The sequence below is a fragment of the Hemibagrus wyckioides genome, linkage group LG05 (genome assembly GCF_019097595.1).
Source record: "Hemibagrus wyckioides isolate EC202008001 linkage group LG05, SWU_Hwy_1.0, whole genome shotgun sequence".
NCBI classification, from domain to species: Eukaryota; Metazoa; Chordata; class Actinopteri; order Siluriformes; family Bagridae; genus Hemibagrus; species Hemibagrus wyckioides.
In genome coordinates, this window is record NC_080714.1 from 24,997,082 (window position 1) to 25,021,560 (window position 24,479).

General features: G+C 40.3%; 1 protein-coding gene across 2 annotated transcripts in view; it reads left to right on the forward strand.

Moving 5' to 3' along the window:
* The first annotated feature begins 2,866 nt into the window (after nucleotides 1-2,866).
* The window catches only part of slc6a8 (solute carrier family 6 member 8), a 50,817-nt gene continuing 29,204 nt past the window's right edge, over nucleotides 2,867-24,479 (forward strand). The window contains exons 1-4 of one of the 2 annotated variants that reach the window (XM_058390719.1): nucleotides 2,867-3,994; nucleotides 18,430-18,561; nucleotides 20,051-20,315; nucleotides 22,344-22,476. In XM_058390719.1, the coding sequence (XP_058246702.1) occupies nucleotides 3,703-3,994; nucleotides 18,430-18,561; nucleotides 20,051-20,315; nucleotides 22,344-22,476 (822 nt within the window). In that variant the 5' untranslated portion in view covers nucleotides 2,867-3,702. The remainder of the gene's footprint in view (nucleotides 3,995-18,429; nucleotides 18,562-20,050; nucleotides 20,316-22,343; nucleotides 22,477-24,479) is intronic. The other variant, XM_058390718.1, reaches the window with a different exon arrangement.

The window sequence follows — 24,479 nt, forward strand, 5'->3', positions numbered from 1 at the left end:
ATCATTTTCTGTTTTCAGAAAAATATCTCTTGAAAAAGTCGCCACAAAATTATCAATATCGTTTAATATTGTGAAATTACCTTTTTAAAGAAAATGAGAAAGATAATAATAAATCTTAATAAATCTTAATAAAGTTGTATAAATATAAATATTAATATATGTTGTTATGAATGTGTATAGTGGTCAGTTACCAGGCTGTTGCCATGGTAACCAGTTTAAGAGCTGAGAAGCTAATTGACTGACAAAAAGAAATGTAAGAGTAAAGTTTCGAATAGGTTTTTCAGCTTTTTCGGGTTTTTCAGCTACTTCAGTTTGTGTGTTAAAGAAATAACCTAGAATTGGCGACGAGATATGATGGAGAGAGAAGTTTATTTGGTGAAGCTGCCAGACTGCCTACACTATCCGGTTGATGCTAATCTTCTCTGGACTCAAGAAGAAATTACGGTAAAACGGTAAAAAAGAAAAAAATTGGTGATATTTTAATGAAAAGTAAACCATGTGGTTTTAAAGGAAACTCAAAGAGAAATGGCTAATTTATAAAACAGGAGTGTTTGGAGAGTTTGAAGAAACAGTGGAGCCGGAGCTGTCGCTGAGACGTAGTGAGCTATTATTCATCTGCCTCTTATCACAAAGATGCTAAATGCTGAAAGTAGGAAAACGTTAAAAGACCCTGTACACGTAAGGAAGTAAACGCAAAACAAACTTGACACGACTGATTACACAGAAGTAAAAATCTGCATTCTGTAAACAAAGACTTATCACAAGAGACACTGAGTCTGAAGAGGAGCTCCCAGTTGGTTAAAATGAGAAGCCCATGACGATGGAGGTAGATACTGGAGCAGCTGTCACTGATGTCAGAAGAAATGTCTAGATCATCTCTCATTGCTAACATAATGCTGAAAAAAAACATGCACTGCCCATACTCTGCAAAATGGATATACAAGCAGAACTAAATGGTGTAGCTAAGGGCAGTTTTCCATCACCGATGGGGTGGCCATGGCTAGAAAACTTGGACTAGACAAAGTTGCACTCCATTTCAGTGGAAGGACCAGGGTTAGCTGTTATTCTTTAAAAAAGCATTCTGCTGGCTTTGATGAAACATTAGGAAGCATGAAGGGAATCATTGTGCAGCTCAAGATGAAACATAGGAACACCACCCAAATTCATGAAAGTGAAAATGCACTGAAACCTATGTTTGATGCCGACATTAAAAGGCTGGTCAAGATGGGTGTACTTTATCCAGTACCTCACAGTGTGTGGGCAACTCCAGTGATGCCGGACATGAAGCACGATGGCTCTGTACGACTATGTGGCAATTTCAAAGCACCAAGACCACGTCATTCAGCAAACTAAGAATAGAAAGTTGTCTCTGTCCTCTCTGTGTCCTGTGTCTTACAAGGTTTCAACTCACCACAAACAGATATGGCTCCAGCATCTTGATCAGTTACTCCATAGAGAGACTCCTGCCAGGGCTCATGATAGCCACAAGGGGGTGTCCGAATTTATTCGTCCAGGAGACGTCAGCATTGACCTACCTGGGGTAATGACTTCAGATCACGCTTCTCCATTGTGCAACAGGAAACCACCTGGACATTTTAGTTTGCAGAACTAACCCCTAAGGACAGCGAGGCAGAATAATCCCCCAGGGTTAGTGGGAAGATGAGGCAGTCTACTGTAGAGTCTTTTTCTAGAGTAGGATGATTTAAGTTTTGTTTAATTCTTGCCTAATAAAGTGTTTGTATATGTTATGTATTTGTGTATTTATATAGTTTCTTGTTACTCTGAGGCCACCATATTCAGGCTTAACCAGGCTGTTGCCGAGGTAACCAGTTGAGAAGGTTGACGAGTGACGTAATGGCCAAATGTACTTGTGTACTGTGATTGCACTTGCATATCTTATATATACCTGTGTGTGTGTGTGTGTGTGTGTAGGTGTGTCTATAATTATATACATCCATCAGGCATAACATTATGACCACTTGCCTAAAATTGTGTTGGTCACCCTTTTGCTGCCAAAACAGCCCTGACCCATATGTATTCTGACACCTTTCTATCAGAACCAGCATAAACTTCTTCAGAAAACTGAGCAACAGTAGCTCGTCTGTTGGATCGGATCACACGGGCCAGCCTTTGCTCCTCACGTGCATCAGTGAGCCTTGGCCGTCCATGACCCTGTCTCCGGTTCACCACTGTTCCTTCCTTGGACCACTTTTGATAGATACTGACCACTGCAGACCGGGAACAGCCCGCAAGAGCTGCAGTTCTGGAGATGCTCTGATCCAGTGGTCTAGCCATCGCAATTTGGCCCTTCGTCAAACTCGCTCAAATCCTTACTCTTACCCATTTTTCCTGCTTCTAACACATCAACTTTGAGGACAGAATGTTGACTTGCTGCCTAATATATCCCACCCACTAACATGTTGCCATGATGAGGAGATCATCAGTGTTATTCACTTCACCTCTCAAATCCTTACTCTTAAGGAGTAACACATCAACTTCGAGGACAGAATGTTCACTTGCTGCCTAATACACCCCACCCACCAACAGGTGCCATGATGAAGTAATAATCAGTGTTATTCAGTCAGTGGTCATAATGTTATGCCTGATCGGTGTATATAGAAAGTTTTGTTTTGTTTATTTATTTTTCGCAATACTCCCTAAAGGTCTCCATATTCACAATGAAATACAAGAATTATTATTGCCGTAGTGTAAGACGTTTAGAAATGACGTCAATGCTCCCAAACTCGCCGTGCTTCTGGCCCGTTTGGCCTTCCATACTGATGTCTGCGTCCTCACGCGGGGAGGAAAGGAGGGGGGGTGAACGCAGAGTGACGCGCGCTACGACAGCAAGCCCACTTAAAGCTGCGAGCGCCTGCGGACACGGCCAGAGACAGCCAGAGAGACAGCGAGGAGAGGCAGCACCGCCCATAGACTTACACACCGCACCGTTACACCTGTTATTTCTGTAGTCGCGGAGGATCACAGAAAGGGACGATGGTGTAGGCGAAGGCAGATTTCTGTCCGCGTGAATTGGTGAATGTAATTCCTTTACATTGGCCGGTTGGTGAGCGCGCGAGCGGCGCCCGGTTTTTTCCGTCCCCGACAGCCGCCTCCTCTTCGAGAGATACGTGCCGATGCGATTCTTCAGACTCACCTTCAAGTGTTTCGTGGATTGTTTTTGAAGGTGCCCTTTCAATTCGGTGATAATTTTTTTGTTTCCTTTTTACGCGCGATCCTCTTCCACATCTTATTCACGGTTATTTCTGCGGACGAAATTTTTTTATTTATTTATTTATTTTTATCTGACAAACACCTCCCCAAGAAGCCTGACTGAGAAATTATAAACGATTGAAAAAAAGAAAAGAAAAGAAAAAATATGCCCATATTTTAAATAAAAACAATCCTTTTTTAAAAAGAAGCCTTTATTAAAAGAACAGACAGAGAGGACCAGATCCTGTTAACCCTTTAACAGGTTTGAACAGAGAAGAAGAACAGAAGGACATTTTTTTGGTGTCAATAAAGGAAATTGGCACGAGCCGAACAGATACAGAGAAAAAAAAGGAACAAAGAGATTTGGGATTATTTCCAATCCCAGAGGCATTGACTGATTTTTTTTTTTTAATTTTTTGGGGGTTTTTTTTCCTTTATTTTATTAGGGCTCTGTGGGTGTCTGAGTGAGTGTGTGAACGTGTTGTGTTTAGGATGGAGAAGAGCGAGAAGAGCGCACTCGGCACGGACTGCAGCGTGGTGGACATGGGGACGGAATGCTGCGTGCTGGCCATGTCGGAGGAGAAGAAAGGCCACCTCATTCCCAACGGGAACCACCAGGCCGCGAACGGCTCTCTGATCAGCGCAAACGGCAAGAAGAAGCGCGTCCAGCCGGAGAGAGAGACATGGACCCGGCAGATGGACTTCATCATGTCCTGCGTGGGCTTCGCCGTCGGTCTGGGGAACGTGTGGCGCTTCCCGTACCTCTGCTACAAAAATGGTGGAGGTGAGTTAAAAAAAAAACGAAAGAGAGAGAGAGAAATCAATACATTTCCCTGAAGCGTAATGTCCAAGCAGTGATCCCAGTCTACGTCACATCCTGTCAGGGGAATCCTCTTACATGAGGTTCATTCATGCCTGAAGACAGTTTAGGACATGTGGGTCCTGCTCCTTCAGTCCGTCTGTGTATGTCCAGTTTTAACCTCATGAAGGGCTGATGACTTGGGTCAGGTGTGTCAGAGCAGGGGAATATCCAGCTGCCCTTTTAACTTCCACTTCATTTTCCAGCTGTCACTGAATCTGCTGTTGGAGAACAGGTGTAGAGCTAACGCTTATGCAGGAAACGCAGTTGTCCAAAATGAAGATGCTGGTAGCAGTGTGTAGAGCAAGCGGTCATTTATTCACATTCATGTTCGTTGAAGTCAAACCACACACTCAGAGATTCCCAAAGACACATCCAGAGATGCCAAGAGAAAGCCGGGAGAATCAGTGTGGGTCTTCAAGACTTGTTTTATTTTGAAGTATCATTTACAGCCCATGATCTTAAGCCTAGTCCTGGACAACACACTGTGCTTCTCATTTTATAAATTTTCCTTTCTGATCCAAATTAGAAAAGGATGTTAATTAGCTTATAAGTTGATGTAGATCCAGTGATCGGGGTAGAGATTGTATAACCATTCACACTTGCAGAAAATGTACCATTACTAGTGTATATATTACTTCGAAAGGTGTCTATAGATTCAGTCTAAAAGTTATTTACAGTCCAATTAAGTACCTTCGGTCACTTTTAACACAGGTGCCAGGAAGAACCAAAAATGGGTTTTTGCAGTGATGCCATAGAAGAGCCATTATTGGTTCCCTGATGAACATTTCTTGTAAAGAACCCTGGTTTTTCTTAGTGCTGTAAACAGTATTTTTATAGTCTAAAGTATGCTTTTCCACTACGGAGAACCTTTTGTTCAGTAGAAATGCTCTATTGACGTTAAAGTCTCCTTATAGAACCACACACCCTGACAAACCGTTTAAGAAACTTTATATTTTATAGTGAAAGGTAAGGCATGTACCTGTTTCCAGGTGAATGATAATTATATCAAAGCTATAAAAGATAACAGTTCCATAGCAGCATCAAGGAAAGGAAAGGTTACCCTCAATTTAGTACTTTTTTTGACATAGCCGTGTTCAGGTTTTGGTATGGTGCTTTCTTTAAAGGTATTGTTAAAGCTAGTGAAAATAGTAAAAGTTAGTGAAAGGATCTTAGCTCCTTAAACTGGCTCTACACTTTGATAGGGAGCCACTTTTCTATGGTATGAGTTTACATAGAGTAGACTTAAAAAGATAAATCATTAAAGGTACCGGATTTATTTATGTATGTGGACATGATGCAACACAAACCATTAGTTTAAAACAAACCTCGTTAAAAAGTGAAACGTTGTCAATTGCGCGACATTTCTAAGATGACGTCTCACTTTTCAATGCAGATCACATCCCGCTGATGAGTTCAAGGCGTTAATGGCTAATCGGTAATTACATCAACAACACAAAAAAAGCCTAATCAGTTACTACATCAAGGCTGCTGACATGTTTAACCCTCCTGTTATCTTCGGGTCAGTTTGACCTGGTGTAAAAGTACAAGCTGACTAAAAAGGTGAAACAAAAAAAAAAAATGCTGATCATACATACCTCATTTTTTATAAGCGGTCAAAACAGACACGGTCAATTTGGCACGCGGAGAGAATAAGTGTATAATAAATGGGAGGTAAATACAAGGGTTAAGGAGTTAACAACTGACCAGTAATGCTACACATTTTGTATGAAACGTTATAAAAAGCCATATTTGCTTTTAATCTGTTGGGAATCAACAGCACTAATCCTGTTTTTTATGTAAGTGTGTTAGCTTGTAGTTAGATAAGCAGTATCAACATCAGCCTCTTAGGGGTTACGATGAAGGACGTTACAGAAGCTAAAGGTCGGTTTGGAAATTTTTTCGCACAAAGCAGGGGTTTTAAAACCACATCGAAAGATAATTTACAGTTTTAGACTCATCTGAACTGAATATATAAAAGTTTCAAACGTGTCAGATGGATATTTGTTAGAATTTGATCTTATTGATCTGATTGATTTTATTTTCCTCCTTCATAAAAAACAGCAACCATATCATGTTCCTCGTATTCCGGTTTACTTTTACTTCATCAGTGGAGTTCTGCTATGTTGTGTTCCTCCTACAGGAGAGACGCACATGTGTAACGACAGGTTTATATTAATGCGCTTGTTATGTGTTACTCTTTCTAAAGTAACTCATTCACACTGACTTGTATGGCAGACCCTCAAACATTATCTATAGCTAATAAAAAATGGTTGAAAAAAGGCATGTTGTTATTTAAGAAATGACAACATACTGTATAACTGTTCATACAGTGAAACGTTTTGTAAGCTTGAGTGATTTATGGAAGGAGTGTCCAATATCTGTGTTTCATAACAATAAGATTGCACCCACGGGAAAATCTTCAGGTTGTGTGAGTTTATACTTTTGCGGCTTCTCATTAACTTGAAAAGCTGTACTTCTGTTCACTCTTAAGAAAAAGGAAAAAGCCCAGCGGCTGTTTATAACTGTAATAACAATTGATGAAATGAAATAACTTTTCATAGTTACATAAGTATAAATGTGCATCATTAATTTATTTGGCTCTGAATTAGATGTTGGATCCTTTTCCTTTAACAGCATGCCCTGTCATGTTTCACCAGCGCAACCCAAATCCTTATCTATGAGTCAGTGTCATGTGAAAAAGGCTGAATCAAAAGGCAACATTTGGTACATTGATATCATGGTTACACACATCCATCACAAATAACTTGTGCAACCAGGTTATGAGAATGATGCAAAAACACCCTAATCAAACGAACCTACATAAACCAACCCCTCATAGCTTATATACGAGATCTAATGCCTAGGCGATAAAAAATTTAGCTGCGCTAAAAGGATTTCATTTTATATGTCTATATGAGGTAATGAGGTACATGGTGCACTGCTAATGTGGAATTGTTCAGTCCTGATTAGCAGAGATTTATTCAGCGGTAGAAAGGACAGGTGGTAATGTTTTCTGGCTGTAAAAAGCCATTTATGAAAGCCATTTTCTAAAGATAGCATCAGATATACAGTCCCCTCCAAAAGTATTGGAACAGCAAGGCGCATCAGTCCTCACTGCATCACCAAACTGTTGCATTCTTCTTTTTTGATGCTTTTCCGAGCTCTTTGCCACAGATTCTTACAGTGGTTTGTTTTGAAAGATGAAACTGTGATCGATCGTCTCATGTTGGTCTTTTGATCTCGAACCCAACTGACCTCAGTGTATAGCAAAAACAAAAGAATTGGCTTTGCCGTTCCAATACTTTCAGATGGGGCTCTACATTAGACCATGTGGTTTAAACTTAAACAAAAAGCAGATATGTTTCAGTGCACTGTTTAGTGAGTGATTAGAGCTTAGATTTTTACCTCCTCAGCATGGAATTAGATTATAATCCAGTCCTGGAGCATTACAACATTGAACCGTTTTATTTGATTGAATTTATTAGCTAATTTGCTGTGTTAGGATAGGGAATTTCATGTACCAGAAAAGGGAAATCTCTGGATCTCGGAGTCCCTGTCACTGCAATTTCATCCTTTTAAAGGTAACAAAGGTTCAAACGTGCATTAATGTGTGCCATGGCTTTAATTAATCCTAAAAAACGTATACCACTAGTCTCTCTAAAACATTTTCTCTCTTCTATCACACATTCATACATTTATTCTAATCTCTGGAAACGCTTGTTAAATGGCTATTGAGTTAAATCAGGCGTGTAAACAAGGAAAATATTTAAATGTGCACTACAGGCCAGGATTGGGTGTAGAGCTAGACTAGAAGAAGCCATGTGGTCAGTATGCTGGGCAGTGGCTGATTTCCCTACACCACATCATTAGCCTGGGATATGATTTTCCTACTCACATATGTTTTTTTTTTTTTTTTTAGTTTTTGACTACCAAATTCATCCTTACTGAAAGGAGTTTGAGTCCATTATTAAAAGCTCAGCTCCAGTAACATGAGTGACAATAGTCCAAATATTGTTTTCCTGTATTAAATTTGTAACCTTTAGTCTAACTGCTTGTTGTTTTGCTCCATGATTTGATTATACAGTACTACTTTACATAGACCTTGAAAAATGATATCTTGACCCCATAGACATTTTTGTACCAAATGTCACAGGATCCTGCGCTGGCTTACTTATTAGACCTCTGTATACTCGGTTGGCGCTATCCCGCAGTGACTGAAAGGTCAAGGCACCGAATGTTGTCCTAGTACTCAGGTTTCCATTCCTTTTAGCACGGAATGGGACGATTTGCTTTCGTTGCCTTCGGGCACTTTGGATAGATGGGAAGCGATCTGGCTTGGTTTGCCCCCTACAGCGGGCACAAAGGGCACAGAATGCAAGCTGGTGGGAAAATAGCATGGAGAGCATCAATTCTCCCAAAACAATAAGTGATTCAACAGGGACCTGCCAGATAGAGAAAAGCGAGATGCTTGATAACGTGTACTGAGAATTGTCCGATTTCGCTGAAATGTCTCTCCACAAATACTTGCTTTACCCCCAAGGAGGAGCGCTAAGGTTACCTCAGTGTGTTTGTCCTTTGATGTACTGTACATTCCAGTCAGGCTTTTTAATCCTTCCTGCCATCCCAAATGAAGTCTCCCAGGTAGCCTCTAAGTTTAAATAAGACACTCGTCATGTTCGGCCTGATGAAGCTTGTACAGTTTGCTTTGAGTGTACCTTGTTTGCCAGTAGGATTTAAATGCATTACCAGATCAGCCAACAGTTTTGTTTGTTTTACGTACAATTGTGAACAGTTCTCAAGAGATAGTTTGTTGCTGCTAAATTGTTTACGGATACAAGTAATTTCTATCACTGACTCAATTCCAGTTTGATTAATGGAGCCGGAAGATTAACGGCAGCATTAACTGTTCAGAAGTAATGTCCTTCTCCCTAATTCCTATAACATTCCCAATGGGGGACAGTGTCAGTTGGGCAGCCATTGTGTTTTCAGGAATGTTCAGCTTTCAGCTTTCAGTTATGACCTTTCATAAAATATTTTCCCTACCTAGTGCACTATACATAGTGACTATGGAGTCGGATTTGTTCATTATTACTGTAATGCTAATATTCAGAAGGGTGACATTAAAGGATGCTAGTGAAATTTAGGGTGTTTATTTGTTTATTTTTTGTTAGCATGCTTTAATTCGACCTGGTGTTAGCTGCAATCAATCCTGAATTCTTTTGACTCTGTCAATCACGAAACTTTTCCATCCTGAAGCGACCTGGTCTCTTTCAGGATGATCCTCACCCCTGCCCAGGCTCACTGAATCATCTGATGAGTTTAAAAATGACGTCAATCCTATCCTATGGCCTTCACAGTCAGCAGATCTCACCCCAATTAACACCATAACACCAGCTGAGTGAACATCTTTGGGAAAAACAGTGTCTGACACTCCAGCATAGTTCCTGAGACTTCAGCGAATCAGTGCTGAAGAGGACTGGAGTCGTTCTGGACTGAAAACTTACTTTATGTTAGACTTTGCTTTAATTTGGCACTTATATACATATATGTAGCAACATTCACCAAAAAACATGGATGGTTTAAACCAAGTAAGGACACAATAAGCATGTTGTAAGGAAAAGCAGACAAGGATTTAAGCTTTAGCAGAAAACCCAGACCTGAATTTGCAACTTCTTTCAAATCCTTCATCCTGCTCAGGGTCATGGTGGATCTGGGGTGAATCCCAGTAACACATGCCACAAAGTAGAGAATTCACCCAAGATAGGAGGTAGTAATATTTACAGTTATTGTTCTCTTGAGATAGATCAGTTTTCCAGTCACGATGTTGCTCATTTCTTGGTCCTCATGTGTCTTTCTTTGAGTTTAATTGAATTCTTCGGCTCCTCAGAGATGCACCGTTGCCACCTATAGCCATAAGCAGTTCTCTGTAGCCCTTTAGTGAACTCAGCTGTATTAACTGAGGATATAAAAGGGCTTAATAACAGCTAATTCACCTTAATGAATCCATCGTAGTGTCAACCTGCTGGATGTAAAAACCAGATTTGGCTTTTACATTTCGTCATGTCTCCCTCACGGCACTTCTCTCTCACGCTCGGATGTGTTCCGATTCCATGTCCATGTTCATGTCTAGCTCTTGTGGCTACACCATGTTGGCCAAGTCGATTTGCAAATCTACAGGTGTTTTCACGAATGTCTGCAGCTGTCTTGAGAAGATGAATGAGAATGAGGAGATTTTTATTTACATCGTAAATTTTCAGCAGATTTTTGACGTCTGTATACATCATCTCAGAACTTTCTTGTTAATACTTTATGAAGTATTAAAGAGGTTTAACCTGAGTCAAGTACACACTTTAAAAGGTTGCAGTCTTTAATATTTATAGGGTTGTCCCGCTAAGGAAATGTAGAAAGAGTACCGCTCTGAAATGAAAAAGGGTTCAATCTGGGACCCTAAAAGATTTTTTTCAATTTCTGTTTCTCTGTATACTGCAGCAAACAAGCATCTTAAAGGGATTTGTGCTAAATATATATATATATATATATATATATATATATATATATATATATATATATGTATATATATATATATATATATATATATATATATATATATATATATATATATTGGGTAATAAGGGTTTCCTAGAACCATGACAGGTTTCCAGATTAGACACTAGATCTGAGAGTTATCGTATTAGACAGGGTTCTGAGTTGGACATTAAACTATAAAAGTTCTGAATACTGTAGGTCTCCTTTAGGACAAAAAGAAATATGTGGTTTCTTTGCTTTGTCCATCTGTTTGTAGGATTGAGTTGAACTAATGAATGTAGAAATGAGTTCCCTTTATCAAAGGCAATCCATTTGGAAATGGCAGCTTTTTAGAAAAGCGTACTACAAGTACCAAATAAAACCTCTAAATAGAGCTTAGATCAAACTAGTCTGAGATCCAGGTGGGTGTGGCTTAATATGCTAATGAGCACTCTTGACTGACAGCTCTCTATCCAGGCTGCTTTTCCACTATGAGAAGCAGAAAAAAGGGCTTTTGACTTTTTTTAAAAAAATGATGGGTTTTTTGTTTTTTTAGTAGATATAGTTAGACACAAGATGGGGTCAGCACAGTGTCCTGCCCTCTGCAGGCGGTCAAGCAACCTCAGGTGGTTGTCAGGCCACCCGCTGTAGGCGACGTTGTTCTTTAGTGTGTACTGAAATCTAATATGCACATTTAATTAATAAGAAGTGCATTAGGGTCAGGACGAGGGCCTGTAAATGCTACTTACTTCACCGCAAAGACATTAGAGTGCCTGGTCCAGCCAGCATCCTTATCATTACACTGAAAAGCAGACTTTATACTCGATCGGCTTTAGTCCTAAGTTTTGTTGCGCATCAACCCGTCCCTGTTCTTCACTTATATAACAATCCCATAAATCTCCCAGCCCCACTGTTGAAAGTTCCATCTCACTGCGAGGTCATCTGTGAAATTCAGTCAGCCTCACACTACCCCTTTAGCCTTGAGGAAGACTGTTCGCTCTTCATCCTGCGCATCAGTAAATTTACAGTCCCTGCAGAGAAAACCATCCGAGTGTCCCCAGATTAGACGCATTTTGTTCAATACACACATTCAGAGCTGTGTTTTTTGCAATCCGCAGCCTTACAGTCCACGACACACGACTAACTCCGGGCGGCTCAGAGCTCGTCTCTCTCATTATTACTGCAGATTTCATGATAACAGATTATATTAAGTACTACGTTCCAGTAGGTCGCTGTTACTATAGTAACAGCTCATTCACAGGAACCTGAATGTGATAAGCAGATTAAAAAAAAAAGAAAAAAGGTATATTATGAAATGTACTGTATAGTTGATGTGAAGAGGTTTTTACTGTGAGGACGTGTTTATGTAGCGCACATGAAAGGAGTCAGTGGTAAACATTACGTTTTCTTTCAACGATGGAGGCCTTCTGTTTTCTCCGTAACCAGCTGCATTGTTAACTTGAAGGGAAAAAAGCAAAGGAAGAAAGTTTTATAACTGCTATAACAGGATGTATTTTATTAGTATCTCATTTATGTAAAGCCTGATATCATCCTGCGTGATACAGAGATAAAGAGTATATCTGTAATTATCAGTATGGCCATTAAAATCAACAGGTAAACTTTGGCATTTGCAGACAAAACAGAAAAAAAAACACTACCAATTTTGCGATATTGTTTGTGCTGACCGCTTTTTTTCCCTCATGATCGATGATGAGATATGAAGTGACACGTTATTTGGTGGAAAAAATCTGCTCATGTCAAGATAAGAGATCCCAAACAGCACTCACTTATGATCATGATCAAAAGAGAGTTAATCAATGAATTATTTACATTGCTGGCCTATAAATAACTAATAGTAATATATCTTAATTCTTGATTCTTTAGTGCAAATGGAAACATATTAAATATGTTTTATATTTACATACCTGATTGTAGTGCTATCTTAGTGGTTAAGATCCAAGCAATGGCATCTTAAACAGCGAGTTAAAATATCCAGGAATAGGTTCAATAACCGTCAACATGTTTCACTGTAATCTTATAATCAGAAATAGTAGATATTTTAACATGCTAAGATATTTTTTTTCAGTCCTGATCATAAGGTCATGAGATCAAATCTCACCACCAGCACAACTGCCACCACTGGGCCCTTGAGCAAGGCCCTTAACTGCTCGGTTTACATAAATGAGATGAACGTACATCATTAGCTGTAAATGAGTTACATCTGCTGAATACCTGAAATACACATTACCTCGTCAAACTTGTTCTTGCGATGAATGCAGCACTACATCATGCATGAAGAAAACAAAGCAAAAAAATAATAAATATGGGCTTAAAAGATAACGTATTTACAGTATTTACAACACAGAGAGATGTAAAACATGGCTGCGTCTATCTAGATACACTGCGAAAACACACTCAGATGAACTCTGGCACTTTGCCCTGAATGCCATCCGTTAGAATAGCATCTGTTAATCTTTTAATCTCTTTTCTGAATAGAGTTCGAGTCAGAATGATTTAGAGCTCAGGAAAGGAAGGACTGAACTTCGACTTTTCATTTTTGCGCACGTGCGTCCGATTAATCCCCAGGAATTGTCCACGACTCCTCAGACTCAGTTCTTCATGAGCTGATAGATATCAGTGTCCCTGTAGTCACTGAATAATTTATAGCTATAAGTCTTGCTATGATAATATAATAAAAATGGCTGGAATATTTTTTGAAAGCATGTTTTTTTGTGTAAAATAATTACACAATACATATCTGAGATTTCATTTTTTCCTTAAAGACCAAAATGTAAAATGTAACCATTAATCCAGCTGGTGTTAACATTCCTACTCGCACCTACGGCGATGACACAACAGGGTTCTGTAGCGATAGTGAAAATTCCTGGGTTGAATTCTTGGAAAACTTCTTCCTGATGATGTAACATATCTTGGCGGTAGATTTTGTAAAACGACAATAGTTATGGCGGACATTTCGGTGAGAGGGGAATGAGAGGAGAAGGAGGAAATCTTACCCTACATGTTTTCGAGCAGAATATCCAGAAGAAAAACGCGTAGCACATCAACATAAGCAGCTACATTAATGTTAGCTAGTAATGGTACATGGTTATTTACATTTCTGTTAATGATTTTACTAACCATCTACCAAGCAGTTATATAAGGGCATGAAGATCAGCTGGTTCTTCCACCTCACTTCAGCTCCTTTTGCTCCAGCATGGAGCTTCTGTACTCTGCGTTTTGTGCTAAATACAGACAGAATCGCCGTCATCTTTGGTAACCGAGTACATTTGCTTTTAAATCCATTTCAGGTCAATTAGGCATGTTAGTTAACTAGAACGTTAACCCTGTTAAATTATTAGTTAGCACACTGACCTTACTGAGAGTTTGTTACTTATCTGAGATTAAATGCTGGCTGCCAGGACAGAGCAACTCCATTTTTGTTTCTTGTGGTTTGATAGTATGAACAAAGTGACGTTTTAGAAAAGTAATTCTTGCTTGCATTTAAAATCCAGAGACCATTATCAGTCACTCAGAGGCCATGATCGGTCACTCAGAGGTCATGCCACTCAGACATCTTGATCGGTTAAGCAGAGGATAAGAGTGAATGATTGGTTACTCAAAGGACATGATTGGTCACTAAGATGTCATGCTTAGTTACTCAGATTTCATGATTCGTTACCCAGAGGCAATGACTGGTCACTTAGATGTCATGATTAGTTGCTCAGACATCATTTAATCACTTAGACGCCATGATTGATCACTCAGACGTAGACGCCATGATTGGTCACTCAGACGTCATGATCGGTTACTCAGAGGCCATGATTGGTCACTTAGACATCATGATCGGTTACTTAGATGTCATGATCGGTTACTCAGAGATCCTGATTGGCTACTCAGAAGCCATGATAAGTCACGATTGGTCACTCAGACGTCACTGGTTGATCGCAGGAGATTCCCGGTGCTTGAATTGTGTATTGTATAAGCATATTGCGGTCTGGGTATTGCAGTGAGACAGTTCAGTGCGACAAAATACTGCATACCATGGAGTTTTTAAGATATTTTAAGAAATTTTAGTTTTATGTCAGAATCTCCCTTTTAAATGTGGCGTAAGCTTTAAAATCACAACGAAGTGTGTGTATTGCATTTGTATACTGGAATAATTTTACATACTGTTTAAACTATATATAACTATTTAAATATTGAACTGTTTTTCATAGAAGCTGCTTTTCTTAGTGTTAACTAGTGCTTAGAAAATTGTCTGGTATTTATTTTTATTTTTTTTGCCTGAGCAGTTTACATATACTAGAGCTTTTTAATGTGCTATAAAACTCTTGAGTCATCTAGATAACTACCAACACCTTCAAATTTATTCACTTGCCGATTGTTTACTCTTCCTTCAAAATGATTGAACACAATTTATTGTGAGCATACCTGTGAAGGGCGTACCTGTGATCAATTGTTCGTTTTAAGTGCTGCTGAATATTATTTCACTTCAGTAACCCATGAGTTGCTGACTGTATTTATCTCCACAGACATTAAGTGAAGTGGTTTTCCTTATGGAGCAGATCAGGACACACCTCTTTTTCAGGCTTTGCAACGATCTTTGCCCCGCCAGCTGTAGTCGTTTTTGTAGGTGATACGTGCACAGAAGCACGCCGCATTCAGATGACACACCTTTCTTATTCAAACGCTCTCCAAACCACGTGACTCTCGGGATCTTGTGCCAGCTTCATGTTCGACTATCAGGGTAGAAAGTCTGAAGGCTCTGATCTGATTTAGTCAGTCTGAAATACAGCAGTCTTAACAGCAGGATTTAGATAACATCGACAGCAGATTTACTGATGTTACACAAAGGTCACTTGATGTTATGATGTTTAGATCCGACTGATGGCAAGATTCACCACGGAAATTTGTGCTGGAATAGTTAACTAAAAGCAGTTCCTGCTAAACTGTCTTTGAATAATCCTCTTCAATGATAATCCCACGAGAGTTTTTCTTTTTTTTTACTGATTTGTTCGCTGGCCTCCAAACCGTCCACCAGCTGTTATGATCTGCACCATGTATCCAAGCCAATAGATCACTTTTTTCTTTCTTTTTGCCAAGGGACGAGTAATTACAATTCCCACCAGGACACCCTGGACTGAACGTGTTGATTGAGTGCCAATGTGCATGTGCTATAAGAGCGTGGACGGAGCCGCAGTGGGTATTTATAACCTCTTCTCGTCACCACAGCTCCTGCTGAGATTGGAGTGCGATTGCGTTTTCGCACCTGTTTCGCAGCTTGTTCTCAGTCTTTGTGATTGCTGGACCGGACGTGGTTGATCTGGACTCGACTGTTCTGTATACCAAGCTCTAACATTAATCAATCAAACGATATAGAAAGGCCTAAAAGCTGATGCTTGGTGCTGATGCTATCTGCATCGTTTATATTTCCTGAGTGCCACTCTAATTATAGACCCAGCTTATTGACACTCAAGGAGAGCACCCTCCATGGGAAAGGTCACTCGGACGATGCTAGGTGACATCATGTAAAATTCATGGACTGCTTGTTTCGCTCAGCGAGTCCCTCTCACTGAGGACACGATCATGTTCCTGTATGCACTGCATCACACAAATTAGCTAATTCTTCAAAAATGCAAAGATTATTTACAGATGGCTTCCTGCGAGCGAGTTCATCTCGTCTCCTTCTGTGTCATAAACGCATAAAGGCTTAGCTTTAATGCCTTCGGTAAAATGACTGCGACAGAAGACGCCATTAGAAGCCAGATGGTCAGTGCTGTAGATCACCTTAGCGAGAGAGAGGGGGGGGAGAACAGTTCACAGAGTTCTGTCCTCAATTTAGAATTTAGGCCTGAGAATCTCTAGGGACCCTGTGATTCGATTTCATTTCTATTATTTATGCAACTGGATGCATCTGAGTTATTAAAGTCTTTGAAGGACCTACATTATGATTTGTTCTCCAGGCATTTAGTCATTATTCATTTCCTATCCTTCTTTTTTTTAAAAAAAAAAAAAAAAACATTTAAAAATGATAGCAATTAATTCGATTTCAATTTTATTATTAATTAAGAATTTTAAATGAGCAAATTGTGCATGAATTGAGCTCGTTTCCAACAACAGTGAAATACCTTTGACTATCATATGTTTTAAATAATAATTACAATTTTTTAAAAATGCCTTTTTTTTTTGTTTGTTTTGCTCTATAGTGTTGATGTTCCAGAAGAAATATTTGGCCATGTTGATATTTTTGAATAAAATAAGAAACCCTGGAGCTTATTTAAAAGTGGTGGAGAATTGATGATTTGTCCCTTCGTTTTTGTATCCTGTCATTTTCCGAGCGGTCACGACGCAACCTCCGCAGTATGCAGATGTGTGTGAAAGAGAGAGAGAGAGAGAGTGTTGTATGAGTGTGTCACATTCTAATACATCATCCACCGGCAGTCGTTTCATTGACACGCTCTTTGTTTGCAAATCAGCTTTTCTCTCTCTCTCTCTCTCTCTCTCTCTCTCTCTCTCTCTCTCTCTCTCTCTCTGAGCCCACGTCTGCATATCTCCCAAGCTGCCTTTGCTCAGTGCAGCAGTCCTAACGTCACACACCGGGGTTCCCGACGTCACACTCTGTCATTATTATGACTGCGCAGCACGTTCGCTGCTCTCAGACTCCGTCTCGACTGCTTATCAAAAGGGCTCTGTCCCAAACAAAAGCGCTCACTCTTCTGAAAGGCAAAGCCGCCTGCTCATTCACAACCTTCCCTGTTCTCCGTAGTGTACATTGTATTCCTTCTACGCAGCCTTGGTATTTAGCGAATGTGCCGCTGTAGTGCTCCGATCTGCCTCGGCCATTTTGAAAAAGAAATATGTGTCTTTATGTAATAGGGAGCAATTTGCAGTTCCCATGAGTGCACAGAGCTGTACTGTGTTACACAAGGATGCCACTTTGCGCAGTGCTCTCTCTCTCTCTCTCTCTCTCTCTCTCTCTCAGCAGGACCTTCATTCAGTCCAGCACATCATTTGTTCGTCAGTCTGAATTACAGCTTCTGTCGCTGCACCTGATTGGTCCATGACTTAATCCCACCCCTTTTTTTCTCCTTTTTTTGCCCCTCCTTCCTTCCTTGTATAGATAGATAAATAAATAAATAAATATACAGGCTCAGCTTCAGCTGCCGCTGTCACTCTCAGATCTCTCAACTGGAGGCGGTTTTCGCTGCTGCCTTGTAGCCTGGCTGTGATGCATCACTGCTTTGACCTGAAACCGAAAGCAGTAGAAAATGCACAGCGCTGAAAGGAAAATGGTGTCCTTGAGCATGTGCTGTGAAAAGAAAAAAGCATGTGTGCTTATGTTGCGTCGTTCATAATCCCAAACTGCAATCTACTCCATTGTATAAGAAGGAATCACTGTTATGTAATCGCAGTATGCAGTTATTAAAAGGTGGATTGTATAAACCGTGCTTTTTTGTAGGGATTAAGGTGCATTCTGTTACAGAAAAACCATCCACAGCTGATCCACAGAAAAAGCATCCCACTAATGATCAGAAATGATTTTCTTTGTGAATTAATAACCTGTTTTTGTTACACGTCTTTTCAACATTATGTACCATACAAGTCCCTGTGTAAGCTTTCACTGTATATTAGAACTAGTGCATTAATATTAACCTTGCAGCTGGAGCTGGGGCTATTGTCTGAAGTGTTGTTGTAGAACATTTGTCAACCCCTTCTGACCAATCAGATTCCAGCCACTACACTGCTGTAATTTGTTTTTATTAAGAATTAAGTCTGTCAAATGAAATGATTCTAATATTTCTCTCTATTTTTTCTCTCTCTTTTCCACACAGGAGTCTTTCTCATTCCCTACATTTTGTTTATATTCCTCGGTGGAATTCCTATCTTCTTCCTGGAAATTGCTCTGGGCCAGTTCATGAAGGCTGGAAGCATCGGTGTGTGGAACATCGCTCCACTCTTTAAAGGTTTGTCGTCCATCTTAGCTCGCAGAACTAGGGGTCGTCTCCTGAGATTGGACCTGAATCTCCAGTTATCCGGTTTAAAACAGATACAGTACACTATAGAGGTGTTGTAATATCCTCCTACATGCTTCATTAAGTGCTACAGAGTGTAACATTTGGGGGTTTTAAACTTGCACACATTTTCTGTTAGTTTCACTGTACGCTGAATAATTCATAGTAGTTCATGAATAATGCAGAGATGAGTAAATGAATAATAAACTGGGACTTTAAGTTGTTAAAGCAGCCTGTGATTAAAAACCAGATGATTTAAAGATGTTTGAAGTTATACGTTATACTTAATGTTTACTTTTATATTTACATTTAATACTGACCAGAAATCAGGTTCCCTTGACTCAGAGAAACTCAGTTTCTCTTGGGTTTCTGTCACCTCTGACTTTATTATTATGACTGTGTGATAGTGTCGACATGCTACCAAAATTGTGCAAACAATAAAAAAATTTCACTAGGAATTACAAAACACATTCCATCCCTCCTTCATCACCCCTAAAAACACATTCCATGCCTCTTTCATCATCCCTAAAAACACATTCCATGCCTCTTTCATCATCCCTAAAAACACAGACCATGCCGCCTTCATCATCCCTAAAAACACAGACCATGCCTCCTTCATCATCCCTAAAAACACAGACCATGCCGCCTTCATCATCCCTAAAAACACAGACCATGCCTCCTTCATCATCCCTAAAAACACAGGCCATGCCTCCTTCATCATCCTTAAAAACACAGACCATGCCTCCTTCATCAGCCCTAAAACACAGACCATGCTTCCTTTAGCAGCTATGAAATTATAGGCCACACCTCCTTCAGCAACTCGAAAAAAACACAGGCCACACCTTCTACATCAACTAAGAAAACACAGGCCACGCCTCCTTCATCAGCTCGAAAAACACAGGCCACAACACCTTCATCTTCCCTAAAAACACAGGCCATACCTCCTTCATCAGTTATGAAAAAATCACAGGCCACACCTCCTGCATCAGCTAAGAAAACACAGGCCACACCTCCTGCATCAGCTAAGAAAACACAGGCCACACCTCCTTTATTAACCCGAAACACACAGGGCACGCCTCCTTTATTAGTACTCAAAACATAAGTAACACCGCCTTTATTAGTACTAAAAAGGCCACAGTGCATTCGTTAGGAGAAAGGAGTCACACCACCACTACTCACACAAGCCTGCATTTGCCTGGAATTTCTAGTCCAGCTACATATCAGGATACATGCTGTGTCTTGCAAAATTATCTAGTATCATGATATAATATTGTTTTGATAGCTCACCCAATCCTACTAATACCTGCACCAGTACAAAAATGAGTGTTAGTTCAGTTATGACTGACATTTTGAATCAGTGTGTTCATGTTTTAAATATTGGGACACTTGCAGTCTGACAGTAAAACCTCTCCCTATTGCATTTTTATGCCTTGTGTCTCAGGACTCGGCTATGCTTCCATGGTTATAGTGTTCTTCTGCAACACTTACTACATCATGGTCCTGGCATGGGGTTTCTATTACCTCATCAAATCCTTCACCTCCACACTGCCGTGGTCCACCTGCACAAACTACTGGAACACTAAGGACTGCATCGAGACTTTCCGCCACGACGCCTGCAACAACGGCTCCATCGGCAACTACACCTTCATGAACAAGACCTGCGAGGAGTTAGAGAACGCCACCTCTCCTATCATTGAGTTCTGGGAGTAAGTTTTATTCCGTTTGCTTTGTAGTTTATGTCAGCGTTTGTTTCGGTGGAGACGGTTTTACTGCGTCCTGCGTCATGGCCTTGGGTGTATGGTGCAGACAAAATACACCTTACATAAACTAACTAGACGTTTACTGTGATTCAGTGGAATGGTGTTTGCTAGACCCTCAGAAAATACTCCTACACGTTTACGCAGGAGACAGATAAAGGAAATGTTCCACCTTGACAAACTAGGACTCACCATCTCTAGTTCACTTTCTCTTCTGCTTAATTAGCAATATTAATAAATATCAGCTTTTAAATTTCTATATAGAACCTAGTTTCCCTACAGGGTTCTAAGTATTGAATGTCCCATAGGAGCTACACTTTTAGGAAGCTAATTCCTAAAGGTTACAGTTTTAAAGCATTAAAGGTACCAGATTCCTGTTCTGTATAAAACTATACAACCGAGAACTTTCCTGTCAGAGAGGGTTCCGAGTTGGTTCCTTTTAGGAAGGTACACTTTACAAGAAATGGAAGAAAAAGGAAATAGTTTGATCTATAAAAAGAAATAGGTTTGATCTATAACTCTTATGCATCCGAGTAAAGGTTCTGTGTAAAACTCTACAACAGAGAACGAGAACTTGCCTGTCAGGGTGGGTTCCTGGTAGGTTCAGACAGCTACACTTTCCAAAAAAACCAAAGAGATAAGATCTAGAACTCTGATGAATTATGTGGTTCTCTGAGTGAGGGTTCTACATAGAACTCTACAAACTCTACAACACAGAGTTTTCCTGGCAAAGAGAGTTCTAGGTAGGTTCCTTTTAGGAAGCTAGACATTAAAAGAGGTTAAATCTAGAACCTTGAAGTATTTTTCTTTGGTTTGTTCCTCCTTTAAGAAGAACACTATAATAGAGTTTTAGTTATCAATCACAACTCTGAATGCATTCCAGCTTTGCTTGTTAAATCTAGAACCCTTAAACTCCTATGTAGAACCCTACATCAGTTACCCTGTGAAAAAAGTCAAAGCAGGACCCACATTTCATGACTTTGATGGGAATCAGCGTGTTTCAGACTTAGAGTTAGTGTCTGGATGTGTTAGCACGAAGCAGCCCTTGTTTTTAAAGTGCAAATGTTTGTCTTCTTCAAATAGCAATAGACTGAACCCGAAGTCGAGTTTCTAAAATCAGTCAAGTTTCCTGGCAAATGTGTGAAAATGTTCCTTAAACAGAATAAACAAATAGCAAGAGCCGCAGTTTAATAACACTTCTGGGTCTTCTGGATGGATGCCACCCAAAGAGATGGGTTCAAGAAAACGACTGTCTGCGTTTGTTTATGCCACGATGATAAGTAGAAATTCCACAGCCCACCACAGCTGTATTTAAATCAATTCAATCATATCGAAAGGAAATGTATGTGGAACTCTGGGTTCTAAGACCTGGATGTTTTAAAGAGGTTGATTTTTACTTGATCAAATTTGTGAAGGTTTTGATAGGGTTTGATAATATACCATTAACAGCACTATAGTTTATACATATTAAATCTCTTAAAGTTTTACCTCAGCACTGTCCCCTCTGAGACTTTCATGATCGATCTCACCTCAGGTCAACATCCTGATTTCTGTAAAGCTGCTTCGTGAAAAACTCAGGTGTTTAAAACTCTACAGAAATAAAATTTATATTGAAGTCAAGCTGCTAGAGGTAAATTTGTCTGAGTCTCAAGTACAGTTTTGTATCTTTAGTATGTATCTTACCTAGAAAGGTAGATACAGTAACTTGAAACAGTTAGGGTCCAATTCTGTACCCTTGACCTTTACTTTCCGGGTGTAATTATAGATTATGCATATTAAAGGGATAAAAAATAAAGCTACTACCCCAGGGACAAGAGAACATTCTGTACCCTGTTATGTTATAGAATTTGGAAAAGATAGATTAGAAGTGTTTTAGCTCTTCCAGCTAAAATGGGTAAGTGTCTTGCGTTGTTTCAGACAGGGTAAGTGTGTGAGTCTTGTGTTGTTTCAGACTGTACTCTGTCCCTCGTTCCGCAGGAATAAGGTGCTGCGTATCTCCAGTGGTTTGGACAATCCAGGTCAGATCAACTGGGAGATGACTCTGTGTCTGATGGCTGTCTGGGTGATGGTGTACTTCTGCGTATGGAAGGGAGTAAAGTCTACAGGAAAGGTACAGACCTCTAAAGTCTGTCTCTCACACACACACACACACACACACACACGTGTGCTCGGCTTAGCGAGGCCGCTGATCCCTGCTACAGTTGACTCCAGGTAAAAGCCGAGCGGTCACGTGGAGACAGTGACAAGCTGATTAAAAGCAGTGCTCACTGTGTCCTGCTTCCTTTTTTTCCCTCTCTAGCTCTCTCGCTCCCTTTTTTTTTATTATCTATTTGCGTTGTGCTGCAGGCACAGACCTGCATCTCACGCGATTCTGAATGTATCCTATGAAAATCCTTTCAGGAACAATTAAACAGACCTCACTCCGCTCCACGGTATTATATAAAATAGCACACTGAATAAACGCATTAATAAATCATAATGCCTTTCACACACATCCTGGTTGCGTCACCAAACCAGAGCTCAATGTGACTTTCCTCCTCTAGCCTTGATTTGCATAACCCGTCCCACTGCTGGTTCTCCTCACCAGTGCACGACTGAGGCAGAGAGGTCGTTATGGCAACGTCATCTGCCACCGGGGGAGTAGTTATCAAGGCGTCCTGTCAGAAATCTGCAGCGTGGTTGGTCGGTTAGGGGAAGGTTTTCTGCAGTGGGACGTGACTAGGCTCTCGTGCGCATGGCCATGAGCCAGTATCTCTCTCTCTCTCTCTTTCTCTCTCTTTCTTCTGAACAGAGGAGTGTGGTGGGGGTGAGATCACATGAATCCTCATCGTCAGAATGATTGGAGTTTATTTCTGGTGTCTCATGCAGCCACGCTCCTTCCCCCCATGCATTTTACAACCACTTGCTTATGTTTCACATACCGCTGGTTTAAAATCAGCCTCAACAAAGACAACAGACAGTTAAAAATCTCCAGTTAAGGAATGGAAATTGCTATTTTAAATCCTTCTAAAAGAGGTGACAACCTCCTTTTTTCTCCTATTTGTCATTTTAAAATACTCTAAGCTAACAAAGCTCACTGAGCCTGTATTCCCATGCCATGCCATAAGCGAGTGTCCCAGTGAGCTAATTGGCTTTTTTCAGAATCTGATTAAATAATATGAGAGGCTGAAACAAAGCACCAGATTAGCCTACATCTCACAGATCAGGTGGGACAAAAAAGTAGGGTTTATTTACTGTTTACCAAAGTGCTGAGGAGTATTTTTAGAATAGTATAATAATCATATGTAATATGGCCATAAGTATGTGGACACAGCTACAGCATTTGGTAGAGGCCCTTATCCAGAGCAACTTACATTTTATCTTATTTTATACAATTGAGAGTTACGGGTCTTGCTCAAGGAGCAGTAGTGGCACCTTGATGGTCCTGGGATTTGAACTCACAATCTTCTGATCAGTAGTCTAGCACCTTAACCCCTGAGAAACCACATCCCCTGGCACCTGACCGTCACACCCATATGCAGTTCTTCCCCCAAGCACATAATTGTACAATGTGTCTTTCAACCATTAAAATTTGTCTTCACTGGAACTAAGAGTCCCAAACCTGTTCCAGCACAAAGAGAGCTCCATGAAGACGTGCTGTGCTGAATGAACGAGTTGCTTTATTAAGTGGAATTTGGCATTAACTTTATTGTTACATATCCATTACATGAAATTCTTTCTTTGCATATCCCATTTTCTTTTGGATTTGGGGACAGAGCACGGGATCAGCCATAATACAGCACCCCTGGTTCAGGGGCCCAACAGTGGCAGCTTGAACCTCTGACATTCCAGTAAACAAAACAGAGGTGTAACCCTTAAGCTACCACGCCCCTGCCTGGAACACTGGCTAGATCTCGGCTGGAACACCGGCTAGAACAGTGACTGAACCCCAGACTTCCTCACGCTTACAACATCAGTGTCTGATCTCACTAATGCTCTTGTAGCTGAATGAGCATAAATCCCCACAGCCACGTTCCAACATCTAGTAGAAAGTCTTCCCAGAACAGTGGAGCTCATTATAACAGCAAAATGGGGAAAATAAATTTGGAATGGTCAATGATTGATGGTCAGGAC